The following is a 20331-nucleotide window of genomic DNA, read 5'->3' on the forward strand; positions in this document are numbered from 1 at the left end:
GGGACTTCCCTGGTGGCTCAGTGGTAAAGAATCTGCCTGCCAATGCAGGTGACGTGGGTCTGATCCCTGATCTGGGGAGATCCCACGTGCTGTGGAGCATCTGAGCCTGTGTGCCACAACTGCTGAGCCTGTGCTCTAGAGCCCAGGAACCATAGCTGCTGAGCCCACGTGCCACAGCTTCTGATGCCCTTGCCCCCTAGAGTCCGTGCTCTACAGCAAGAGACGCCACCACAGTGAGAATCCTGCGCACTGAAACTAGAGGGTAGCCCTTGCTTGCTGCAACTGGAGAAAAGCCCGGATAGTTGTGAAGACTCAGCAAAGTCCAAAAATCATAAGTAAATAAATAAAAGTTAAAAAGCTAAGGCTGAAAATGGTCAAAAATGTTAGGGTAAGGTTGTTCCTCCAACTGAATTATATTCATGAAAAAAGGACATAGTATGTAGGTTCCTCAAGAAGTAAGTAGTTGTGGTTGGAGGAAAGTAAAAGGGTATCTTGAGTTGCAGGGTAAAGGAAAAGTACTCTTAGGGTGGGACATTCATGGTGATGCTTGATCAGGGCTCTGTCACTCAAACAGGCCTCTTGCTATAGGGTTGATGGCCAGTCCTAGTGTCTGAGTGATTTCCTGGGTCCAGCAAAGGGATCAGATTTCCAGACTCATTTTCCACTCTACCTTCATTGGCCAAGCAGCTGCCAAGAACAGAGGCCACCTCTCCTAATACCTGGCAAAATAAAGGCAGTATTGCCTCACAAATTGATTGCTTCTCTGAGGTACCCACCAGTGTATTTGGGCAGAAGCTTTGAGAACAAGTTGAGGAGGGACTGTCCTTCTGTGTATTAGACTGGAGAGATTCCACAAAAGAAATCTGCATGTCATGAAGGAAGCAATGATTCAGGTAGATGAAGTAGCTGCTGAGATTACTAGGAAGCTAGAAACAGGAGAAGAAACACTTGAATAAGGAAAAGAAAAGGCTGGCTGTGATTGCCCTGGCATCTTCAAAAAACAGTAGTGCCCCGGAGGAATGAGGAGATAAGTAAAAGACCCCAAAAGAAGAAAAAGCAAAAGCCTGAGGAGGCTCCTTGGGAGAATGGAGAATATCCATCTTATCACCTCCAAACCCAAGAAAAAGAAATCTTTTTTCCAAGGAGGAGCTAGTTAGTGGCAGTATTGAAGAGACAGCTGGCTGTAGAAGTCTTTCCAAGTTTTCCCAAAGAAGAATCAGTTAATGACCCTGAAGAGTCAGGAAACAAGAGGGTCCCCAAAGAAAAAGAGGAAATTCTCTTCCAAGGCGGACCCAGTCAGCAGTGGACTTTAAGAGGCTTCTGTTAGCAATAACAGAAAGTGAAAGTCGCTCAGTCCTGTCCAACTCTTTGCGACCCCACGGACTATACAGTCCATCAAATTCTCCAGGCCAGAATACCGGAGTGGATAGCCTTTTCCTTCTCCAGGGGATCTTCCCAACCCTGGGCCTGAACCCAGGTCTCTCCCGCATTGCAGGCAGATACTTTACCAGCTGAGCCACAAGGGAAGCCCAAGAATACTGGAGTGGGTAGCCTATCCCTTCTCCAGTAGATCGTCCTGATCCAGGAATTGAACCAGGGTCTCCTACCTTGCAGGTAGATTCTTTACCAACTGAGCTATCAGGGAAGCAAAAATGGTGGCTCCAAGAAAAAGGAAAACTCCAAAAACTATCCCAGAAAAATTAGAGTGGACATTTTCCTAGTGAGGCATAACTTGCAGAGATATTTCCCTACACATCCTCTAGAGCCCTATAAAATTAGAAACAAACCACCACCAACAAAAATGGGACAGACTGGGTTGTTTGTGTGCTTAGAAGAAGAGTCCAATGTAAAAAGAAATTGAAAACAAGGGAATGAAGGAAGATGAGTGATACATCAGAATTGCAGAGGAAGGGCCAGGGGAAAGGGATCACATATACCAACTGCCATTAAAATCTACTTTACTGATAGAACACCTCACTTTGTCCTAATCTCTTGCCATTACAAGCAATGCTGAGTTGAATAAACCTTGTACATAATTTTGTGCTGGTATTTATAGTTCCCATAAGTGGGATTGCTGAATCAAAGCCCATATTTCAGATTTTGCTAGATATCACCAAATTGCCTGCCAAAGGGATGGTAGCCATTTGTGTTCTCACAAGCTGTGTTGTGTGAGTTCTTCATTGCTTTACAAGTTTAGAGTTCAGATATCTCTCCCTTGTGCCCATATATAGAAAGAGAACAAAACGTTTTAAATATTTAAAATACGCTATACATAAAATTGTCACAGTTTTTAGACCTTGGTTGGTATCACTTTGGCAGTGATTTCATAGATTCCATCCAGTTTGACATGTACGCATATGTATGTGTATATATACAGCTGGTGTATATATATGCACCTGCACATGCCTATAGACGTGTGAATGTGCAAATATGTATATATATTCCAAAAAGGTTATTAGTTTTTCATTTTAAGAGTCTCCTAGGTTGTTGGTTATTAGTAGAATGTGACTTTTAAAACTGAGAAAAAACAATTTTAGCTAAAAGCAATTGGGTTGGTACCTACTTAGGAAAGTTTTAAAGAGTTCTTTTAAAACTGCATGACTTGAAATACTTCAGTGGAGCTGCTGTGAGAAGGTCTTGTTAGCAGGGTTTGGTATATAAAGCCAGTGGTCAATGCGTGCTGCATTCTTCAGAGGATGTGCTTAGCATGCAAAACGGAAAATGCCTGAACAGAGCCAGCATTCTTGTTTAGAAGAATTTTCCATCCTCCTCCATTTATGTTTAGTTGTTCCTATTTCTTGAGTTTTCCCAAGTTTGAATCTTTGTAGTAGTTAAACCTTACTGTGTATCTTCTGTGATTAAAGATCCTGTCGTAAAATGCATGTATGATTTTACATTTCAAAACAGTTAATACTCTTGGTTGTTTTTTGTTTCTTTAACTTTTCTTTTTGAGACATTTTAGACTTAGAGAAAAGTTGCAAAAACAGTACAGAGGGAACGATACCTATCACCTGCCATCCACCAATATTAACTAACCACAATAAGATTATTAAAACTAAAAAAATAACATTGGTACAATACTATTAGCTGAACTACAGACTTTTATTCAGATTTTGCCAATTTTCCCACCAGTGTTCTTTTTTGGTTCCAGGATCCAGTCCAGGATCCCACATTGCGTTGAGTTATGTTGCCTCAGTCCCTTCTCAGTCTTTGCTTGCCTTTCATGACCTTCAAGCTGAAAGAATACTGGTTGGTTATTTTGTAGACGGTCTCTAAATTTGGGCTTCTCTGATGGTTTCTCATGGTTAGATTGAGGCTATATATTTTTAATAAGGTTGCTACAGAAGCAGCATGCTGTAATGGTGATGTTAACCTTGATTGCTTGGTTCATCTAGTGTATGTTGGATTTCTCCACTGTAAAGTTAGTTTTTCTCTTTATAATTTGATTAATGAATATCTTGGTGGATGTGTTTTGAGACTGTGCTGATATCCTGTTTCTCAAACTTTTGTTTACTGATTTTAGTACCCATCAGTGAATCTTAGCTACAATAATCATTATTGTGGTATTCTAATGCTTATTTTCTATTTTCTTCATTCTGCATTTATTAACTGGAATTCTTTGGGAAGGGAGAGCTACTCATTCCCTCTCTTCTTTCTTTCCTTGTTTGAACTAATAGATATTATTTTTTTCTGTAGGTTATCCAACACTGTTATGGTAAGTCCCGTACATACGAACAAGTTCCGTTTTCAGAGCACGTTCCTAAGTCCAATTTGTAAGTCTGACAAAGTTAGCCTAGTTACCTAACACAACCAGTCAAATAGTACTGTGCTATAACAGGTTTATAATACTTTTCACACAAATAAAAACAAACAGAAAATAAAGAAAACTTTTTAATCTTACAGTACAGTACCTTTAAAAGTATAGTAGTACAACAGGCAAGAAGAGTTGCTGACTAGAGGAGGGAGAGAAGATGGGAGATGGTAGAGCTGAAAGATCGTCAGCAGTAGGAGACTCACAATTTCACTCATACTTGACATTGATAGAATGCACGTTCTCATTTTTGCAAGTTTGAAACTTGCAGTTTTGTGTGTAGGGTACTTACTGTATTTATTTTGTTGCTCAAATTGTTTCAGCTTAGGACATCAGGAGCTCTTTCAGGAGTCATCCTAATACCCTTTATGCCCATACTCTTCTGAGTCCTTCCTTCCTGACACCACCAGATGCTCCAGGCTCTTGTATTTTCCCTGTACCTGCTGTGCAATTGACTGCTTCTCAGAGAAACCCTGGTTCTATTTATTGGAGAAAATATTTAGGAACCAAGATCTAGGCACTAAATGTGCTTATGGATTGGAATATGATTGCTTCTAGGCCCTTTCTTCCTTTGATCCTTATGTTGGGTTTTTCCATTGGTTTATATTATACATTACTTCCTTTGGATTTTTATATTAGTATTTACAGTAGAGTAAAATAAAAATTGAGTTTTAGGAAAAATGGATTGTTATAATATTTTATGTTTTGCTTGGGGATTATTATTAATAGTAAGTAATTACTTAATACTCAAATTAAGACATTTATTAATAATTGAGGCTTATTTAATGTTATTAAATTATTGCTTATTAAATCTTATTTAATAAGTCTCTTAATCTGGCAAAGAAATCAGACAACCAAGTCCAGAAAGCAGTGAGACCCAAACAAGATGTCCCCAAAGAGACCCACACCAAGCCACAGTTAAAATGTCAGAAGATCCCACATGCCTCATGGCCAAAAGCCAGAGTATAAACAACAGAAGCAGGCTTCCTGGTGGCTCAGTGGTAAAGGATCTGCCTTCCAATGCAAGAGACACAGGTTCGATCCCTGAGCCAGGAAGATCCCACATGCTTTGGAGCAACTAAGCCCACATTCACTGGGCTTGTGCTCTAGAGCCCAGGAGCCGCAACTACTGAAGCCCGTGTGCCCTGAAGCCCATGCCCCACAACAAGGGAGGCCACTGCAGTGAGAGGGCTGAGCATGGCAGCTAGAGGGTGGCCCCGACACGCCACAGCTGGAGAAAGCCCACACTGCACTGAAGACCCAGCATAGCCCCCCAAAAGAACTGTGATAGAGGGTTATCTTTTTTGTTTTTAGGGTGCTGACAAGATTCTGATTCCTGTTCTAAGTGCAGGTTACTCAGATGTATTCAGTTTGTGAAAATTGAGCTGTACACTTGTGATATGTGAACTTATTTGTACGGGTATTATGCTTCATTTTTTTACCAAAAAAATCTCTCCTTTAGTGTCTTTCTCCTCCCTCAAGGCAACTTCTGTAACCAGTTTCTTGTGTCCTTCCTGAGTTATTTTAAGCATATAAAAGCTTACATCTTTTTTTTCCCCACAAGTACCATATGAATCACAATTCACTTTACTTTTTTTCTCCCTTTCCCTTTATATGTCTTGTGAATTGCTCAATTTCTGCTTTTTTTTTTTAATTGGTCTGAGAGCATCCTCCAAGCTCTGAATTACAAAATTGGAGGTCTAAAAGAGAAGCAGTTCTCAAAGACATGCTGAATGACAGAGGTCTTAGATAAAAGAATACATGTTCTGTGGTACCAACTCTATGAAGTTTTATATAATGGAAAATGAATGTATGGTCAGGACAAAATTAGAACAGTGGTTGTCTCAGGTGGGCTGTGAGTGGGCTGACTAAGAAAGGGCCTGAGGGAAATATCTAGGATGATGGTAATGTACTGTGTTGGTGAGGGGTTGGGTTAGACGGATGGGTGCATTTGTCAACACTCAGCAAGATACACTCGCAGTTTGTGCTTTTTATGTAAGTGTAATTCAAAAATACATGAAACAGATACTGAGCTCTAGTTGATGACGTGTGTGCTGAGATGTTTGGGGGTGAAGTGTATTGATGATGACAGTGTCTTTGAAATGCATCTTGGACTGGTAGAAAGATGGGCAGTTATGTGGTAAAGAGTAGTAAAGAATAGAATAGTGAAATGCTAATGGGTAGAAACTGGGTGATGAGTATGTGGGTGTTCACTGAAAAATTCTAAAAGTAAAATGTGGGGAGGAAAAGAGAAAGCAAGCAAGCTGGGTATTGCCTGGATAAAACGTGATTAACCATGTTAAAGTGTATAGTCAGGTGGCATTCAGAGCATTCTTAATGTTGTATAAACACCACCTCTCCCATTTCAAAGCTTCATCACCATTGAGACTTTGATTAAGGGTTACATTTATTCCTAAGTATTTTATTCTTTTTATGCTAGTGTAAATGGAGTTGTTTTCTTAATTATCTTCTTGGATTGTTCATTGCAACTGATTTTTGTGTGTTGATTTTGTATCTTGGAACTTTGCTGAATTCATTTATTAGCTTTAACTTTGTGTGTGTAATCTTCAGGGTTTTCTCGATATAAGATCATGTTGTCAGTGAATAGAGAGAATTTTACTTCTTCTTTTCTAGTCTGAACGCCTATTTCTTCTTCTTGTCTATTTGCTCTGCCTAGAACCTCTAATATAATATTTACTAGAAGTGGCAAAAGTGGACATTGTTCCTAATTCAAAGGGGAAACTTAGTCTTTCACCACTGAGTATGTTTTTAGCCGTGGGTTTTTCATATATGGCTTTCAGCATAGTGAGTTTCTTTCTGTTTCTCGTTCATTAAATGTTTTTATTGTGAAAAGATGTGGAATTTTGTCATTCTGTTATTGCATCAATTGAGATGATTTGGTTTTTTTTTCCCTTCATTCTATTAAGGTGATATATCACATTGATTAATTTTTATCTGTTGACCCATTTTAAAATTCCAAGATTAAATCCCATTTGATCATAGTGTATAAACCTTTTAATGTACTGCTTTGGTTTGCTCGTGTTTCGTTCAGTACTTCTATGTCAGTAGTTGTAAAGGATATTTGTAATTTTCTTGTAGTGTCTTTGCCTGTCTTTGGTATCAGTGTAAAAGTTTTCAAAATATATGCTCGGATGCAAAAAAAAATGGATTATATTTTGTAATATTTTATGGTTTGCTTGGGACAGAGCATAAGAAGTATTATTTCATATTAATATTAAATAATTGTCATTTAATAATTCTCAAATTAAGATTTATTTAATAATTGAGACTTATTTATAAGTCTCAAAATACATCCACCAGTAATTGAATAATATTAAATAATGATGCGCGTTTATTACTTTTAGCTGCGCTGGGTCTTTGTTGCTGCCCTGGCTTTCTGTAGTTGTGGCAGGCATGGTAGTGCACAGGCTTCTTGTTGCCGTGGCTTCTCTAGTTGCGGATCAGTGGCTGTAGAGCATGGAGGCTCCGTAGTTGCAACACGGGCTCTAGAATGTGGGCTCAGTAGTTGTGGTGCATGGACTTAAGTTTCCCCATGGCATGTGGAATCGTCCCGAGTAGGGATCAAACCCGTGGCCCTTGCAGTGGCAGGCAGATTCTTAACTACTGCACCACCAGGGGAGTCCTGTAACTTTACTTGTTATTTACCAACTTTCCCACTCAAGTGTATCCTTATTTGATAACTTCAGAAATCATCCACAGCTGACAATGGGGGTTTGAAGGGAAAACTGAATTAAGATTTAGTCTTCTTAATATTTTGGTACTTTCCCATTCATTCATTCATTTTTATTGAGGTATACTGACAAAATTATAAGATTCATACTAAAAAGGGAAGGCCCTTTTAAACTCTTGCTTAGAAAATATGCAGTAGATTAGTTCTTTTTTATTGGGTGTTTATAAATAGGATTTTTCTCCTGCTCTTTTTGGCATATTTATTATGTTGTATGTTGACCAAGATGCTTGTGTATGTTGAGAATGAAAACTGGTAAAATTTGGTTGGTTAAAAATAACACTGTTAAAAATTATGATATTTAAAGCTTATATTTCTAATGTGGCTTCTTTTGAAGTAATTGGCACATGCATTTTTATTACTATTGATATTTAATGTTTAAACAAACTCTTAGGAAAAATAGCTTCAAGTATTTTCTGTTGAAGAAAAATTACTTTGCTTTTTACATTAAAAAACTTTGATACCTACTGGGTCATAAACAATGCCAGGTGCTAGAAATGTAAAGTTGATCTAGATCACATATTTTATTAAGGTTATATTAATAAGGTTTCACAATCAAATAATATAGAATCTAGAGTAAAAACTGTAAACTCCATTCCTTCACCTCAGTTATTGGTGTATCCTCAGTTGGTATATTCTTCATGCTCGTTTCTTCACATATGTACATGAAAAGTGAAAGTAAAAGTTGCTCAGTCGTGTCCGACTCTTTGTGACCCCATGGATTATACTGGAGTGGGTAGCCTTTCCCATCTCCAGGGTATCTTCCCAACCCAGGGATCAAACCCAGGTTTCCCGCATTGCAGTCTGATTCTTTACCAGCTGAGCCACAAGGGAAGCCCAAAAATATGGGCGTGAGGAGCCTATCCCTTCTCCAGGAGATCTTCCCAGCCCAGGAATCAAACTGGGGTCTCCTGGATTGCAGGTGGATTCTTTACCCACTGACCTATGAGGGAAGTCCATATTGCACATAGATAATACATACTCATATATGTCTTTGTATGATAAATGAGTTTATACTCTTAAGTATTTCCTGCAGCTTTTTGTTTTCCATTTTGAAATACACATTCACAATCTTTTTGTTTTTATTTAGAGAGTTATTTACCTAGCTTTTGATGAAATGTTAGTTGAGAAGAGTTAAAGATGAGAATCCAAAATCAAAGCTCGTGTAAACAGATATTAAAGGAGATGCAGTCTGGTTTGTACAAAGTGAATCATGCTGTGGTGTATTAAATGGAACGTCATCCAACCTTATAAAAATCTTGCCAGTTTTGATAACATGGATGGACCTAGAGGGCATTACGCCAAGTGGGAAAAGTCAGTCCGTGAAAGACAAATGCCATGTGCCTTCTCTCATACGTGGGACCTAAAACCACGAAGCAGAATGAACAAGCGTGAAACAGAAGCAGGCTCACAGGGACGGAGGGCAGACTGAAGTTGCTGGAAGGGAGTGGGGTGTGAGGAGATGAGTGAAACAGGTGAGGGAGGTGCAAAGCTACAGTCATAGAATAAAGAAGTCAAAGGGATGTAATGAATAGCATAGGGAATACAGTCAATAATATTGCAATAACTTTGTATGGCAACAGTTGGTGCTTAGACTTGGTGGTCATTTTCTAATACCTGAAAATATCAAACCATTGTATTATACACATGAAACTAATATAATGTTGTAAGTCAGTTATGTTTCATCTAGAAAAAAAGTGAATCTTTTCTTGTTCATCTGTACTTTTTTGGGTGGGAACAAGAGAGTGCAGCACAGCTGTATTTTAGACTTTCAAAAAGACTGATGGATTTCCAGACTAAGAATATTTAAAACTTGAAGTTGCTTTCTGTTTCAGAGAAACACTGTTGTCTCAAAGAGGGCAAATGTACAAGTAGAGAATATGAGTAAATAAATGTTTTTTGAGAAAGGATTTGAATCTTGGTCACCCTTTAATTGTTAGTGTTCTCTGTCAGTTTCAGAAATGATAGGGGGTGAGGCAGGGGGAAGAAGAGTGTGTTTAGCATTTCCAAGTATGCTAAATTGGAATATTTACTACATTAATTACTCAAGATGATTAGGATAAATTTCAGGAAGATTTCTCTTTTTTTGGGATTCCCTGGTAGCTCAGCTGGTAAAGAATCCACCTGAAATGCAGGAGACCCTGGTTCGATTCCTGGGTTGGGATGATCCGCTGGAGGAGGAATAGGCTACCCACCCCAGTATTCTTGGGCTTCCCTGGTGGCTCAGCTGGTAAAGAATCCGCCTGCAGTGCAGGAGACCTGGGTTCTATCCCTGAGTTGGGAAGATCCCCTGGAGAAGGGAGCTTATACCCACTCCACTATTATGGCCAGGAGAATTCCATGGACTGTGTAGTCCATGGGGTCACAAAGAGTCCCACACAACTGAGTGACTTTTGCTTCAGTTCAGCTGGGTCTTTGTTGCTGTGTGGGCTTTGCTTTAGCTGCAGCAAGCAGGGGCTAGTCATGGTGTGTGGGCTTCTCGTTGCGATGGCTGGCAGATTCTTTACTGCTGAGCCACCAGGGAAGCCCTTATGAATAGAAAAAACGGGTAAGTGATAAACTGCTTATTGACAAAGTATAGGGTAAGATAAGACCCAGGTGGTGGCTTTTATGATATGGCTTTAAATAGAGATTTAAAGGAGGTGATTTTAAGTCAAAAGAAAACCCCCAAACCCTCATTTGAACAAAGTAGAAAATAGAGATGGACCTTGTTATCCTGAGAGGTAGCATAAGCCAAAGATACTTAGACATATGCTGACACCTAGTAAATATATGAATTTTTTTTTCTCTTTTATAATCCTTCCCTATTCCCAGGTCAGAAGTAGCCTTGAACCTCTGAAGGCTATAGAACAGGAGGTGAGAATGGGCTTTCAAAGCATTTTGCAAAAAGTAGATGAAAGTGATTAACTTTTGGTTACTTCCTCAACTGCCGCTCTCAAGATATCAAGTGCTCAGTTTGGAAGACTACTGATGTTATTCACTGAGTGAGTGAAAGTCGCTCAGTCATGTCTGATTCTTTGTGACCCCGTGGACTATACAGTCTATGGAATTCTTCAGGCCAGAATACTGGAGTGGGTAGCCTTTTCCTTTTCCAGGGGATCTTCCCCCGCAGGGATCAAACCCAGGTCTCCTGTATTGCAGGCGGATTTTTTTTTTACCAGCTGAGCCACCAAGGAAACCCACTGAAATGAAAAAAAAAAAATTATTTCTTCTATGGTGGTTGCTGGGGCTTTACTGTAATCTCTAAAGGAGAGAAAAGAATAAGTAAATCCTATGGAAGTTCAGCTTATTTCTCTTTATACAGCTCTGGGTAAGAAGACTTCTATGTTTGCACAAGTACCATCCTCGGGGCAGAATGTACACAACTTGAAAGTATCCTGGAGACAGCCTAGTAAGTCATTTTATCATGGGCTGCCTCTCTAGTTAAACAGATTTGTTTAGCGCCTGTCAGGGCACCATTCAGCAAACATCTTTTGAGAGCCTACTTCATGTCAGGCTTGATGTGCTAGGCACTAGGGATATAAGGACAAAATAAGACTGTGTCCTACCCACTAGATCAGGGTTAACCAGGGTAAGGCCATCACCTGGTTCATAATGGTGGAACCAGTATCATTTTCAGAAATATCTTCAGAAGTAGGTCATCTATGCCTCTGTTTTAATAAGCTAAATTTTTTTGAACCTGTAGTATAACTTAGAGCTAGACTTATGTCATCTCAGTGATTCTCAGTGTTTCTTTGGGTCACGGATTCCTCTAGGAGTCAGATTAAAGTTATGAAGCTCTCTAGAAAGTACATGTATACACAGAATTTTGTTATTCTGTTTATCTTTTACTTAGATTAAGCTTAAAATCTTTGACACTGAAGACAGGTTTATATAGCAGAGTTACTTGCCCTCTTTTTTAGCTTATTTCAGATGAAATCAGGCAAGCTACGTAAGAAAACACTATATTAGAACATTTCTAAATTGTCCTTAATTGACTGATTTATTTTTATAGTTGTGAACTTACTTTATAGTCTCTCTGAATATAACTAGCAATGGGACAATGGCAGATAATATGTGACATGTATATTCTATACAGTACTGGGTATGTGAGGCATTGATGAATGGAACAGTTGAAAGTATTTTGTAAAGGTGTATAGCCTTCTAGCCTGATATCTAAAACCAGTAGAAAAATAGTGCAAAGACCAGACTGTTTTCACCATGGTATCTCAAGGAAGCTAAAATTAATGCCACCTGTTCTCTCTTTTTTTCCCCATTCTCTTTTTTTGTATGTGTGATTTAAAAAAAAAAAAAAAAAGCCAAGTTTACTACTGTAACCATTTTAACTATACACTACAGTAGTGTTAAGACTAGTCATATTGTTGTGAAAATTGCTAGAGCTTTTTTATCGTGCACATCTGAAGCTGTGTACCCATTAAACTCCTCTTTCAGTCCCTCCCCTCAGCACTGTCAGCTACCACTCTACTGAGTGTTTCTATGAATGTGACCACTTTAGATACCTCATGTCAGTGAAATCGTATTGTATCTGTTTTTTTGTGATTGGCTTATTTCACTTAATGAAACAATGTCCTCAAGATTCATCCATGTTGGATCAAGGAAATCACAGGATTTCCTTCCATTTTAAAGCTGAATAATATTCCGGTGTGTGTGTGTGTGTGTGTACATATATATACATGCATATATATATATATATATTTATATACCATATTTTGTTTATACATTTCATCCCTCATTGGACATTCGGGTCACTTCCACTTGTTGATTACTATGAATAGTTCTGCTGTGAACGTGAGTGTGTAAATATCTCTTTGAATCCCTGTCTCCAGATCTTTTGGTTTTATAAGCAGGAGGGGTAGTGCTGGATCATATGGTGGTTCTATTTTTAATTTTATAAGGAAATGTTACACTGTTTTCCATAGCAGTTGCACCATCATATCACCCCACCAGCAGTACACAGGGGTCCTAGTTTCTTCACATCTAACCAGGACTTGTTATCTTGCACAGCACTTGTAGTTACAGCACTGGAACCCCAAGTCAGGTTCCTTAGTTTTGTGGGCATTGTTTAGTGACTTGAAAGCCTGTAATAGAGTTTCTTAAAGATTGAAAGACTTTGAGTGGGGTTACAAAACAAGTACATTTATTAGAAAGAGACTTGACCACCCAGTAAGTCTCTGCTTATGGCACCTATGTGTGTCATTGAAGAGGAAATCTTAATGATGTCAGGTAATTCAAATTGTTAGGCTGGTGGTCTTCAGATAGATAAAGCAGCATTTGTAGTCAAAATTGGTAGCTGAAACAGTACGGCCTGACATAGAGCAACATAAAATAGGAATTAGAGGTCTCTTGATGTCACAGATTGAATATAAAATAATAGCATGCAACTCCCCTACAGCTTCACATTAAATAATTCATATCAATGCTTCCAGGTTCCATTTAGGTCCTAGTAAAAATTTTTCCTCATTTTGTACCTGGAGTCTTATGGACTTGCTGTTGACCAGTGATACATTTTATATTTAACAACAGGCTAATATTTAGGATTGTCTTTCTTCCTTCTATCTTTAGATGGATGCATTGTTAGTGATGAAATTTCATAATTTCTTCCATAGGAGAAAAAAATACTGTGCCTTCAGTCAAACACTGTGGCAGAGACTTTTCATTCCATTTGTTTATTGTTCAGTCGCTCAGTCATGTCTCACACTTTGTGACCTCATGGACTGCAGCATGCCACGCTTCCCTGTCCTTCCCTATCTCTAGGAGTTTGCTCATACTCATGTCTGTGCAGTCAGTGATGGCATCCAGCCATCTCATACTCTGATACCCCTTTCTCTTCCTGCCCTCAATCTTTCCCGGCATCAGGATCTTTTCCAGTGAGTCGGTTCTTTGCATCACATGGCCAAAATATTGGCACTTCAGCTTCTGCATCTTTCCTTCCACTGAATATTCAGGGTTGATGTTCTTTAGGATTGACTGGTTTGATTTCCTTGCAGTCCAAGGGACTCTCAGGAATCTTCTCCAGCACCGCAGTTTGAAAGCATCAATTCTTTGGCATCAGCCTTCTTGATGGTTCAACTCTCACATCCATACATGACTGCTGGAAAAACCATAGCTTTGACCATACAGACCTTTGTTGGCAAAGTGATGACTGTGTTTTAATATGCTGTCTAGGTTTGTCGTAACTTTTCTTCCAAGGAGCAAGCATCTTTTAATTTCATGACTGCAGTCTCAGTCCCACAGTGATTGTTTGAACCCAAGAAAATAAAGTCTGTCACTGTTTCCATTTTTTCCCCATCTATTTGTCATGAAATGGTGGGACCGGATGCCGTGAACTTAGTTTTTTGAATGTTGGGTTTTAAGCCAGCTTTTTCACTCTGGTCTTTCACCTTCATCAAGAGGCTCTTTAATTGCTCTTTGTTTTCTGCCATTAGGGTGGTGTCACCTGCATAACTACCACACAGTTGGGCTCATTTCACATAATAGCAAAGTTATGCTCAAAATCTTTAAAGATAGGCTTCAGCAGTACTTGAACCAAGAACTTCCAAGTGTACAAGCTATTTCCAAGAGGGAGAAGTACCAGAGATCAAATTGCTAATATTTGTTAGATCATGGAGAAAGCAAGGGAGTTCCAGAAAAACATCTACTTCTGCTTCACTGACTATGCTAAAGCTTTTGACTGTGTGGATCACAGGTGTGGAAAATCTTCTACTGATAGGAGTACCAGACTATATTACCTGCCTCCTGAGAAACCACTATATGGGTCAAGAAGAAACAGAACCAGATACCGAACAACTGACTGGTTCAAAAGTGGGAACAATTGACTGTTCAAATATTGTCATTCTGCTTATTTAACTTACATGCAGAGTACATCATGTGAAATGCTGGGCAGGAGGAAACAGAAGCTAGAATCAAGAAATATAAACAACTTCAGATATGCAGATGATACCACTCTAATGGCAGAAAGTGAAGAGGAACTAAAGAGCCTCTTGCTGAGGATAAAAGAGGAGTAAAAAAGCTGGCTTAAAACTCAACATTCAAAAATCTAATATCATGGCATCTGGTCCCATCACTTCATGACAAATAGAAGGGGAAGAAGTGGAAGCAGTCACAGATTTTATTTTCTTGGGCTTCAGAATCAGTGTGGATGGTGACTGCAGCCATGAAATTAAAAGACAGTTGCCCTACAAGCCTAGACAGCATATTGAATAGCAGAGACATCGCTTTGCCAACAAAGGTCTGAATAGTCAAAGCTATGGTTTTTCTAGTAGTCATGTACGGATGTGACCTTAGAGTTGGACCATAAAGAAGGCTGAGCATGAATATGAATTGATGCTTTCCAATTGTGGTGCTAGAGAAGACTCTTCAGAGTCCCTTGGACGGCAAAGAGATCAAACCAGGCAATCTGAAGGAAATGAGCCCTGAATATTCATTGGAAGGACTGATGCTGAAGCTGGAGCTTCAATACTTTAGCCTCCTGATTCGAAGAGCTGACTCACTGGAAAAGACACTGATGCTGGGAAAGATTGAGGGCAGGAGGAGAAGAGGGCAACAGAGGATGAGAAGGTTAGATAGTATCACCAACTTAATGGACATGAATTTGAGCAAACTCTGGGAGATGGTGAAGGACAGGGAAGCCTGGAGTGCTGCAGTCCATGGGGTCACAAAGAGCTGGACATGACTGAGCTACCGAACAGTAACAACAGCCGCATAGTACATCTTCAAGTGTTTTGAGACAAGTCTTCATTATCAAATGATTGTGCAAATTAGAACTGCCGTTATAAACTCTGATGATGACATTAGTGTATACTTTTATTGATAATACTGCCATTCCTCCTTTATCTATACTTTTTCTATTTAGAAGAATCTCAACATATGTCTGGAAAAATATTATTACTTAACTAGTACCCAGTTACTTGAAAACAAACTACAGAGATTATTTGTTGATTACCTTTGGTAATAAGTGACTTACTAGTTTTTAACAGAATTTTCTCTCAAGTTTCTTAACCTATTTAAAAGGCCATTTAAATAAAATACTCATCAAAATGTTTTCCCTAATTATATTTGTAGGATGAACTTTCTGATGTTAGCCAGGGAGGGTCTAAAGCTACCACTCCAGCGTCAACAGCTGCTTCAGATGTGGCAGTGATACCTAGTGATACTCCCTTGCATGAGGAGAATGAAGGAATTGTGAAGGCTGCAGATACACCAGATACGTCAGAGAGAAGCAAGCACATTGAAGTACAGGTAGTCCAAGAAACTAGAAACATATCAACAGGTAAGTAGCCTTAGTGTTCTCTATACTGGCAGAGTATTCGGTGAATGCAAATGATGCAGATGTGAGAAGGGACATCTCCGGGGTTGTCGCTGCTGCAGATTCATAAAATTGTACTCAGTTGTAAATAAGCCTAAAGGATGTGATGATTCAGTTAAGTTTTAGAGAGTAAAAATGGCGTGGGTAGAGAGTGGCTGCGGTTTGGAAAGCCTGAAAGGCAGGAGGACATTCTTTATCTGCTCCCTGCCATAGGTCATTAGTCTCTGTCCTTAATCTCTTTGTATTTCACCCCTTAAATAAAATGAAAATACTGAGTTCTGGCCTGGTGTACAGTGCATTGTGTCCAAAGTAACACAAATGAAAACTTTCGTTGATTTTTTTATGAAAACTTTCGTTGATTTTTTTTTTAATTTCCATATTGACTGTTAATTGAATATATGACCTATTGTCTGTCTAACCTTGTGTTTCTCAGCTCTCTAAAAATTTTTGTGATCAAATGATGTATTTACAACCACAGAAACAATTTTCATGTCAGGGTCTGTATGTGTTATATGCGTTATTTTTGTTATCTTGTCCTTTTCTAAGGTTCTGCTGAAAATGAAGAGAAGTCAGAAGTTCAGGCAATCATTGAATCCACTCCTGAGTTGGATATGGACAAAGATCTCAGTGGATATAAAGGCTCAAGGTACTGTTCAGGTCTAATTGGGATATCTTACTTCTTTCCCTTTCCCATCTCCCCTAAGCACATTGCTGTTCCCCGGTCTCTGACCAGATAAAGTGCATTCAGATGTTTTGCTGAAGAAATGTTGATGTTATTTTTAAGTTTTCTCTTTTTGAAGCCAGACCTTGTACATAATTTACATGTTCTGTGGACTGTACCTTTGTAGCATCAGGGACTAGAAGCATGCAGAAGGATGGGGAAAAAAGACAGTGAAGGAGTATTCCATAAAGAAATATTCCATGGTTTGTGGAACTTGGGAAAACATAAAAGCAAAAGTGGGGAAAGTATGATTTGAAAAAACCTATTTCTTCCTCCAAATCAGGAAGAAGAGAATGTATTCCCTTCAAAACTATAATGGTTTCATTACTGCAAGAAATTAGCCTCATTTTAGTATCATTTTACATGGGGAGGCTGTTTAGTGATTAGAGGAGAATGGTATGTATCATCTTAATGAAGGTCGTCTGAATTGAAATTCTCCAAGCCAGAATACTGGAGTGGGTAGCTGTTCCCTTCTCCAGGGGATCTTCCCAACCCAGGGATGAAACCCAGGTCTCCTGCATTGCAGGCAGATTTTTTTTTTACCTTCTGAGCTATCAGGAAAACTCTAGGATAAGACTATATGCATTCTAATCCTGACCTGGATTTGAATCTGAAGTACGTTTCTATATCCATGAAAGAGAATTATGATAATACCTTAGATGATTGTAAGGAGTAAATGAATCAATATATGTTAAATCATTGGCAGAGTGCCCAGTTCAAAAGGTTAGCTCGAACACGACTGAGCGACTGAACCGAACTGAACTGAACATTATTGTTACCATCATATAATTTTATCTTAATTATAACCTTAGGAGATAGATGTCCTTCCCTTCACATATAAAGAAGCTCAGAGTTGTATACTACTTTGTCCAGACTAACAAGCGGTGGAACTAGCATTCAGTTTAAGACTTTGATTTCAAAGGCTGTGCCCTATTGAAATATTTTTTTCTTTATTGTTTATTTAAGAAATTAAACAATGCTGTGTATAAAAAGTGAAATTTGCTTTTCCATCCTCTCCTAAACCTACTTATTAACACTTGTGCCCACTTATCATTTTGAACCTCTTTTTAAAAATCAAAAACATATTTTTATTAGAGTAAAGCATGTATACAGTATTAAGGTTAAATGGTAATAACAAAATACTTCCCTGGTTGCTTGGATGGTAAATAATCTTTCTGCCGTGCAGGAGACCTGGGTTCAGACCCTGAGTCGGGAAGATCCCCTGGGGAAGGGAATGGCTACCCATTCCAGTATTCTTGTCTGGAGAATTCCATGGACAGCGTAGCCTGGCAGGCTATAGTCCATTGGACTGCAAAGAATTGCACACTACTAAGCAACTAACACATTTTTTTTTTCAATGTATGTATGCAGTATTAAGGTCAAATGGTAATACAAAGTAGTAGCCCCTTGCCCCTACTGACCCTTCATTTCCATTCTCAAGAGGATATCTCTCACCACCGCTTGTGTCACTTTGCGTATTTATCTTTGCATATCTTTGTGTATCTTTGCGTATTTATCACATCTTCATGTGCTATTCTTTGGTCTCTCTCTTTTTCAGTTGGGATTCTGTGAGAAAATCAAGTCCTAATGCCCTACAGCACCCCATTTGTATAGTGAATTAACTATACTCCTGTGTGTCTGGAACAGTACTAGCTATGTATTTTCTTTGAAAAAATAGAGCAAATAGTCACTCATCATTTTCTGAATTCTGTGGATCACATTAGGACCATGGGTTTAAAAAAGGCTGCATTATTAGCTATTGACTTTATAGTGAAAGATGACAAGGACATAGCTATTTAAACCATCATCTTTCCTTTCATTCTCCCAATATATTTCAGTTTCATTTAAATTAAGATTCACTGTATCATTATGATTATATAAATACTAACAACAGCCTACTCACAGATTATGCCATGATTACATTTCCTTTTCTTTTACAACTTTGATTTTCTTTAATTTTTAGTAAAGCCTCAGGGTTTTTTTGTTTTTGTTTTATTTCTTTTGCTTAGGTTTCTACATACCTATCACTATTCACTGACAGATACCCAACAAATCATAAATGTAAACATTCTCAAATGGCCAAATATAAAACCAGTTTCTTGGCAGCATCTATTTCCATTCTCCAGTGGTAGACTTTATTGTGTTTGCTCTGGTCCTGGAATTTGCTCTCATTTTCTTGCTGGGAATTCTTTTCATGTCTCTCCTCTGTTCTGTTTCCTGGGCACTATGTCATCTGTTGTTGTTGTTGTTGTTGTTGTTGTTGTTGTTGTTGTTCGGTTGCTTAGTCACGTCTGATAGTCTGCGACCCCATGGACCTGTCCTTCACCATCTCCTGGAGCTTGCTTAAACTCATGTGCGTTGAGTCAGTGATGCCATCCAACCATCTCATCCTTTGTCACCCCCTCTTCTCCTGCCTTCTGTCTTTCCCAGCATCAGGGTCTTTTTCAGTGAATTGGCTCTGCACATCAGGTAGCCAAAGTATTGGAGCTTCAGCTTCAGCATCAGTGCCTTCCAGTGAATATTCAGGGTTGATTTCCTTTAGGATTGACTGATTTGATCTACTTACAGTTCACAGGATTCTCAAGAGTCTTTTTTAGCACTACAGTTCGAAAGCATCAGTTCTGTGCTCAGCCTTCTTTATGGTCCAACTCTCACATCCATACATGATTACTGGAAAAACCATAGCTTTGACTAGATGGGCTTTTGTCCACAAAGTAATGTCTCTGCTTTTTAATACACTCTCCAGGTTTGTCATGGCTTTTCTTCCAAGGAGCAAATCCCTGGCTGCAGTCACCATCCCACAGTGATTTTGGAGCCCAAGAAGGAAAATAAAGTCTGTCACTGTTTCCATTGTTTTCCTATTTATTTGCCATTAAGTGATGGAACTGGATGCCATGATCTTAGTTTTCTGAATGTTGAGTTTTAAGCCGACTTTTTCACTCTCTTTCACTTTCATCAAGAGGCTCTTTAGTCCTCTTCGCTTTCTGCCATAAGGGCATTGTCATCAGCATATCTGAGGTTATTGATATTTCTCCCGGCAATCTTGATTCTAGTTCATGCTTCATCCAGCCCAGCATTTTGCATGATGTACTCTGCATATAAGTTAAATAAGCAGGGTGACAATATACAGCCTTAACATACTCTTTTCCCATTTGGAACCAGTCTGTTGTTCATGTCTGGTTCTAACTGTTGCTTCTTGACCTGCATACAGGTTTCTCAGGAGGCAGGTCAGGAGGTCTGATATTCCCATCTCTTGAAGAACTTTCCATAGTTTGTTGTGATCCACACAATCAAAGGCTTTAGCCTAGTCAGTGAAGCAGAAGTAGATGTTTTTCTGGAATTCTCTTGCTTTTTTGATGATCCAGTAGATGTTGGCAATTTGATCTCTGGTTCCTCTCTGCCTTTTCTAAATCTAGCTTGTACATCTGGAAGTTCTTGGTTCACATACTGTTCAAGCCTAGCTTGAAGGATTTGGAGCATGACCTTGCTAGCATGTGAAATGAGTGCTAGCATGTAGCTTGAGCATTCTTCGGCATTGTCCTTTTTTGGGATTGGAATGAAAACTGAACTTTTCCAGTCCTGTGGCCATTGCTGAGTTTCCAAATTTGCTGGCCTATCGAGTGCAGCACTTTAACAGCATCATCTTTTAGGACTTGAAATAGCTCAGCTGGAATTCCTTAACTCCACTAGCCTTGTTTTTAGTGATGCCTCCTAAGGCCCACTTGATTTTGCACTCCAGGATGTCT

At 38.9% G+C, this 20331-nt stretch overlaps 1 protein-coding gene and 1 non-coding gene across 16 annotated transcripts in view; both read left to right on the top strand.

The window, feature by feature from the left end:
• The window catches only part of SPAG9 (sperm associated antigen 9), a 156344-nt gene that overhangs the window by 84843 nt on the left and 51170 nt on the right, over positions 1-20331 (top strand). For 13 of the 15 annotated variants that reach the window (XM_004012755.5, XM_004012753.5, XM_042255786.1 and 10 more), the window contains 2 exons: positions 15621-15828; positions 16411-16510. In XM_004012755.5, coding sequence (XP_004012804.3) covers positions 15621-15828; positions 16411-16510 — 308 coding nt within the window. Of the gene's footprint in view, positions 1-10295; positions 10416-15620; positions 15829-16410; positions 16511-20331 lie in introns of those variants that run through there. The other 2 variants (XM_042255789.1, XM_060395532.1) reach the window with 1 other exon arrangement.
• LOC114117090 (small nucleolar RNA SNORD86) lies at positions 534-620 on the top strand. The gene has a single exon (XR_003590881.1). It is a non-coding gene; the product is annotated as a small nucleolar RNA SNORD86 (small nucleolar RNA).

The sequence above is a fragment of the Ovis aries genome, chromosome 11, assembly GCF_016772045.2.
Source record: "Ovis aries strain OAR_USU_Benz2616 breed Rambouillet chromosome 11, ARS-UI_Ramb_v3.0, whole genome shotgun sequence".
Taxonomy (NCBI): Eukaryota; Metazoa; Chordata; class Mammalia; order Artiodactyla; family Bovidae; genus Ovis; species Ovis aries.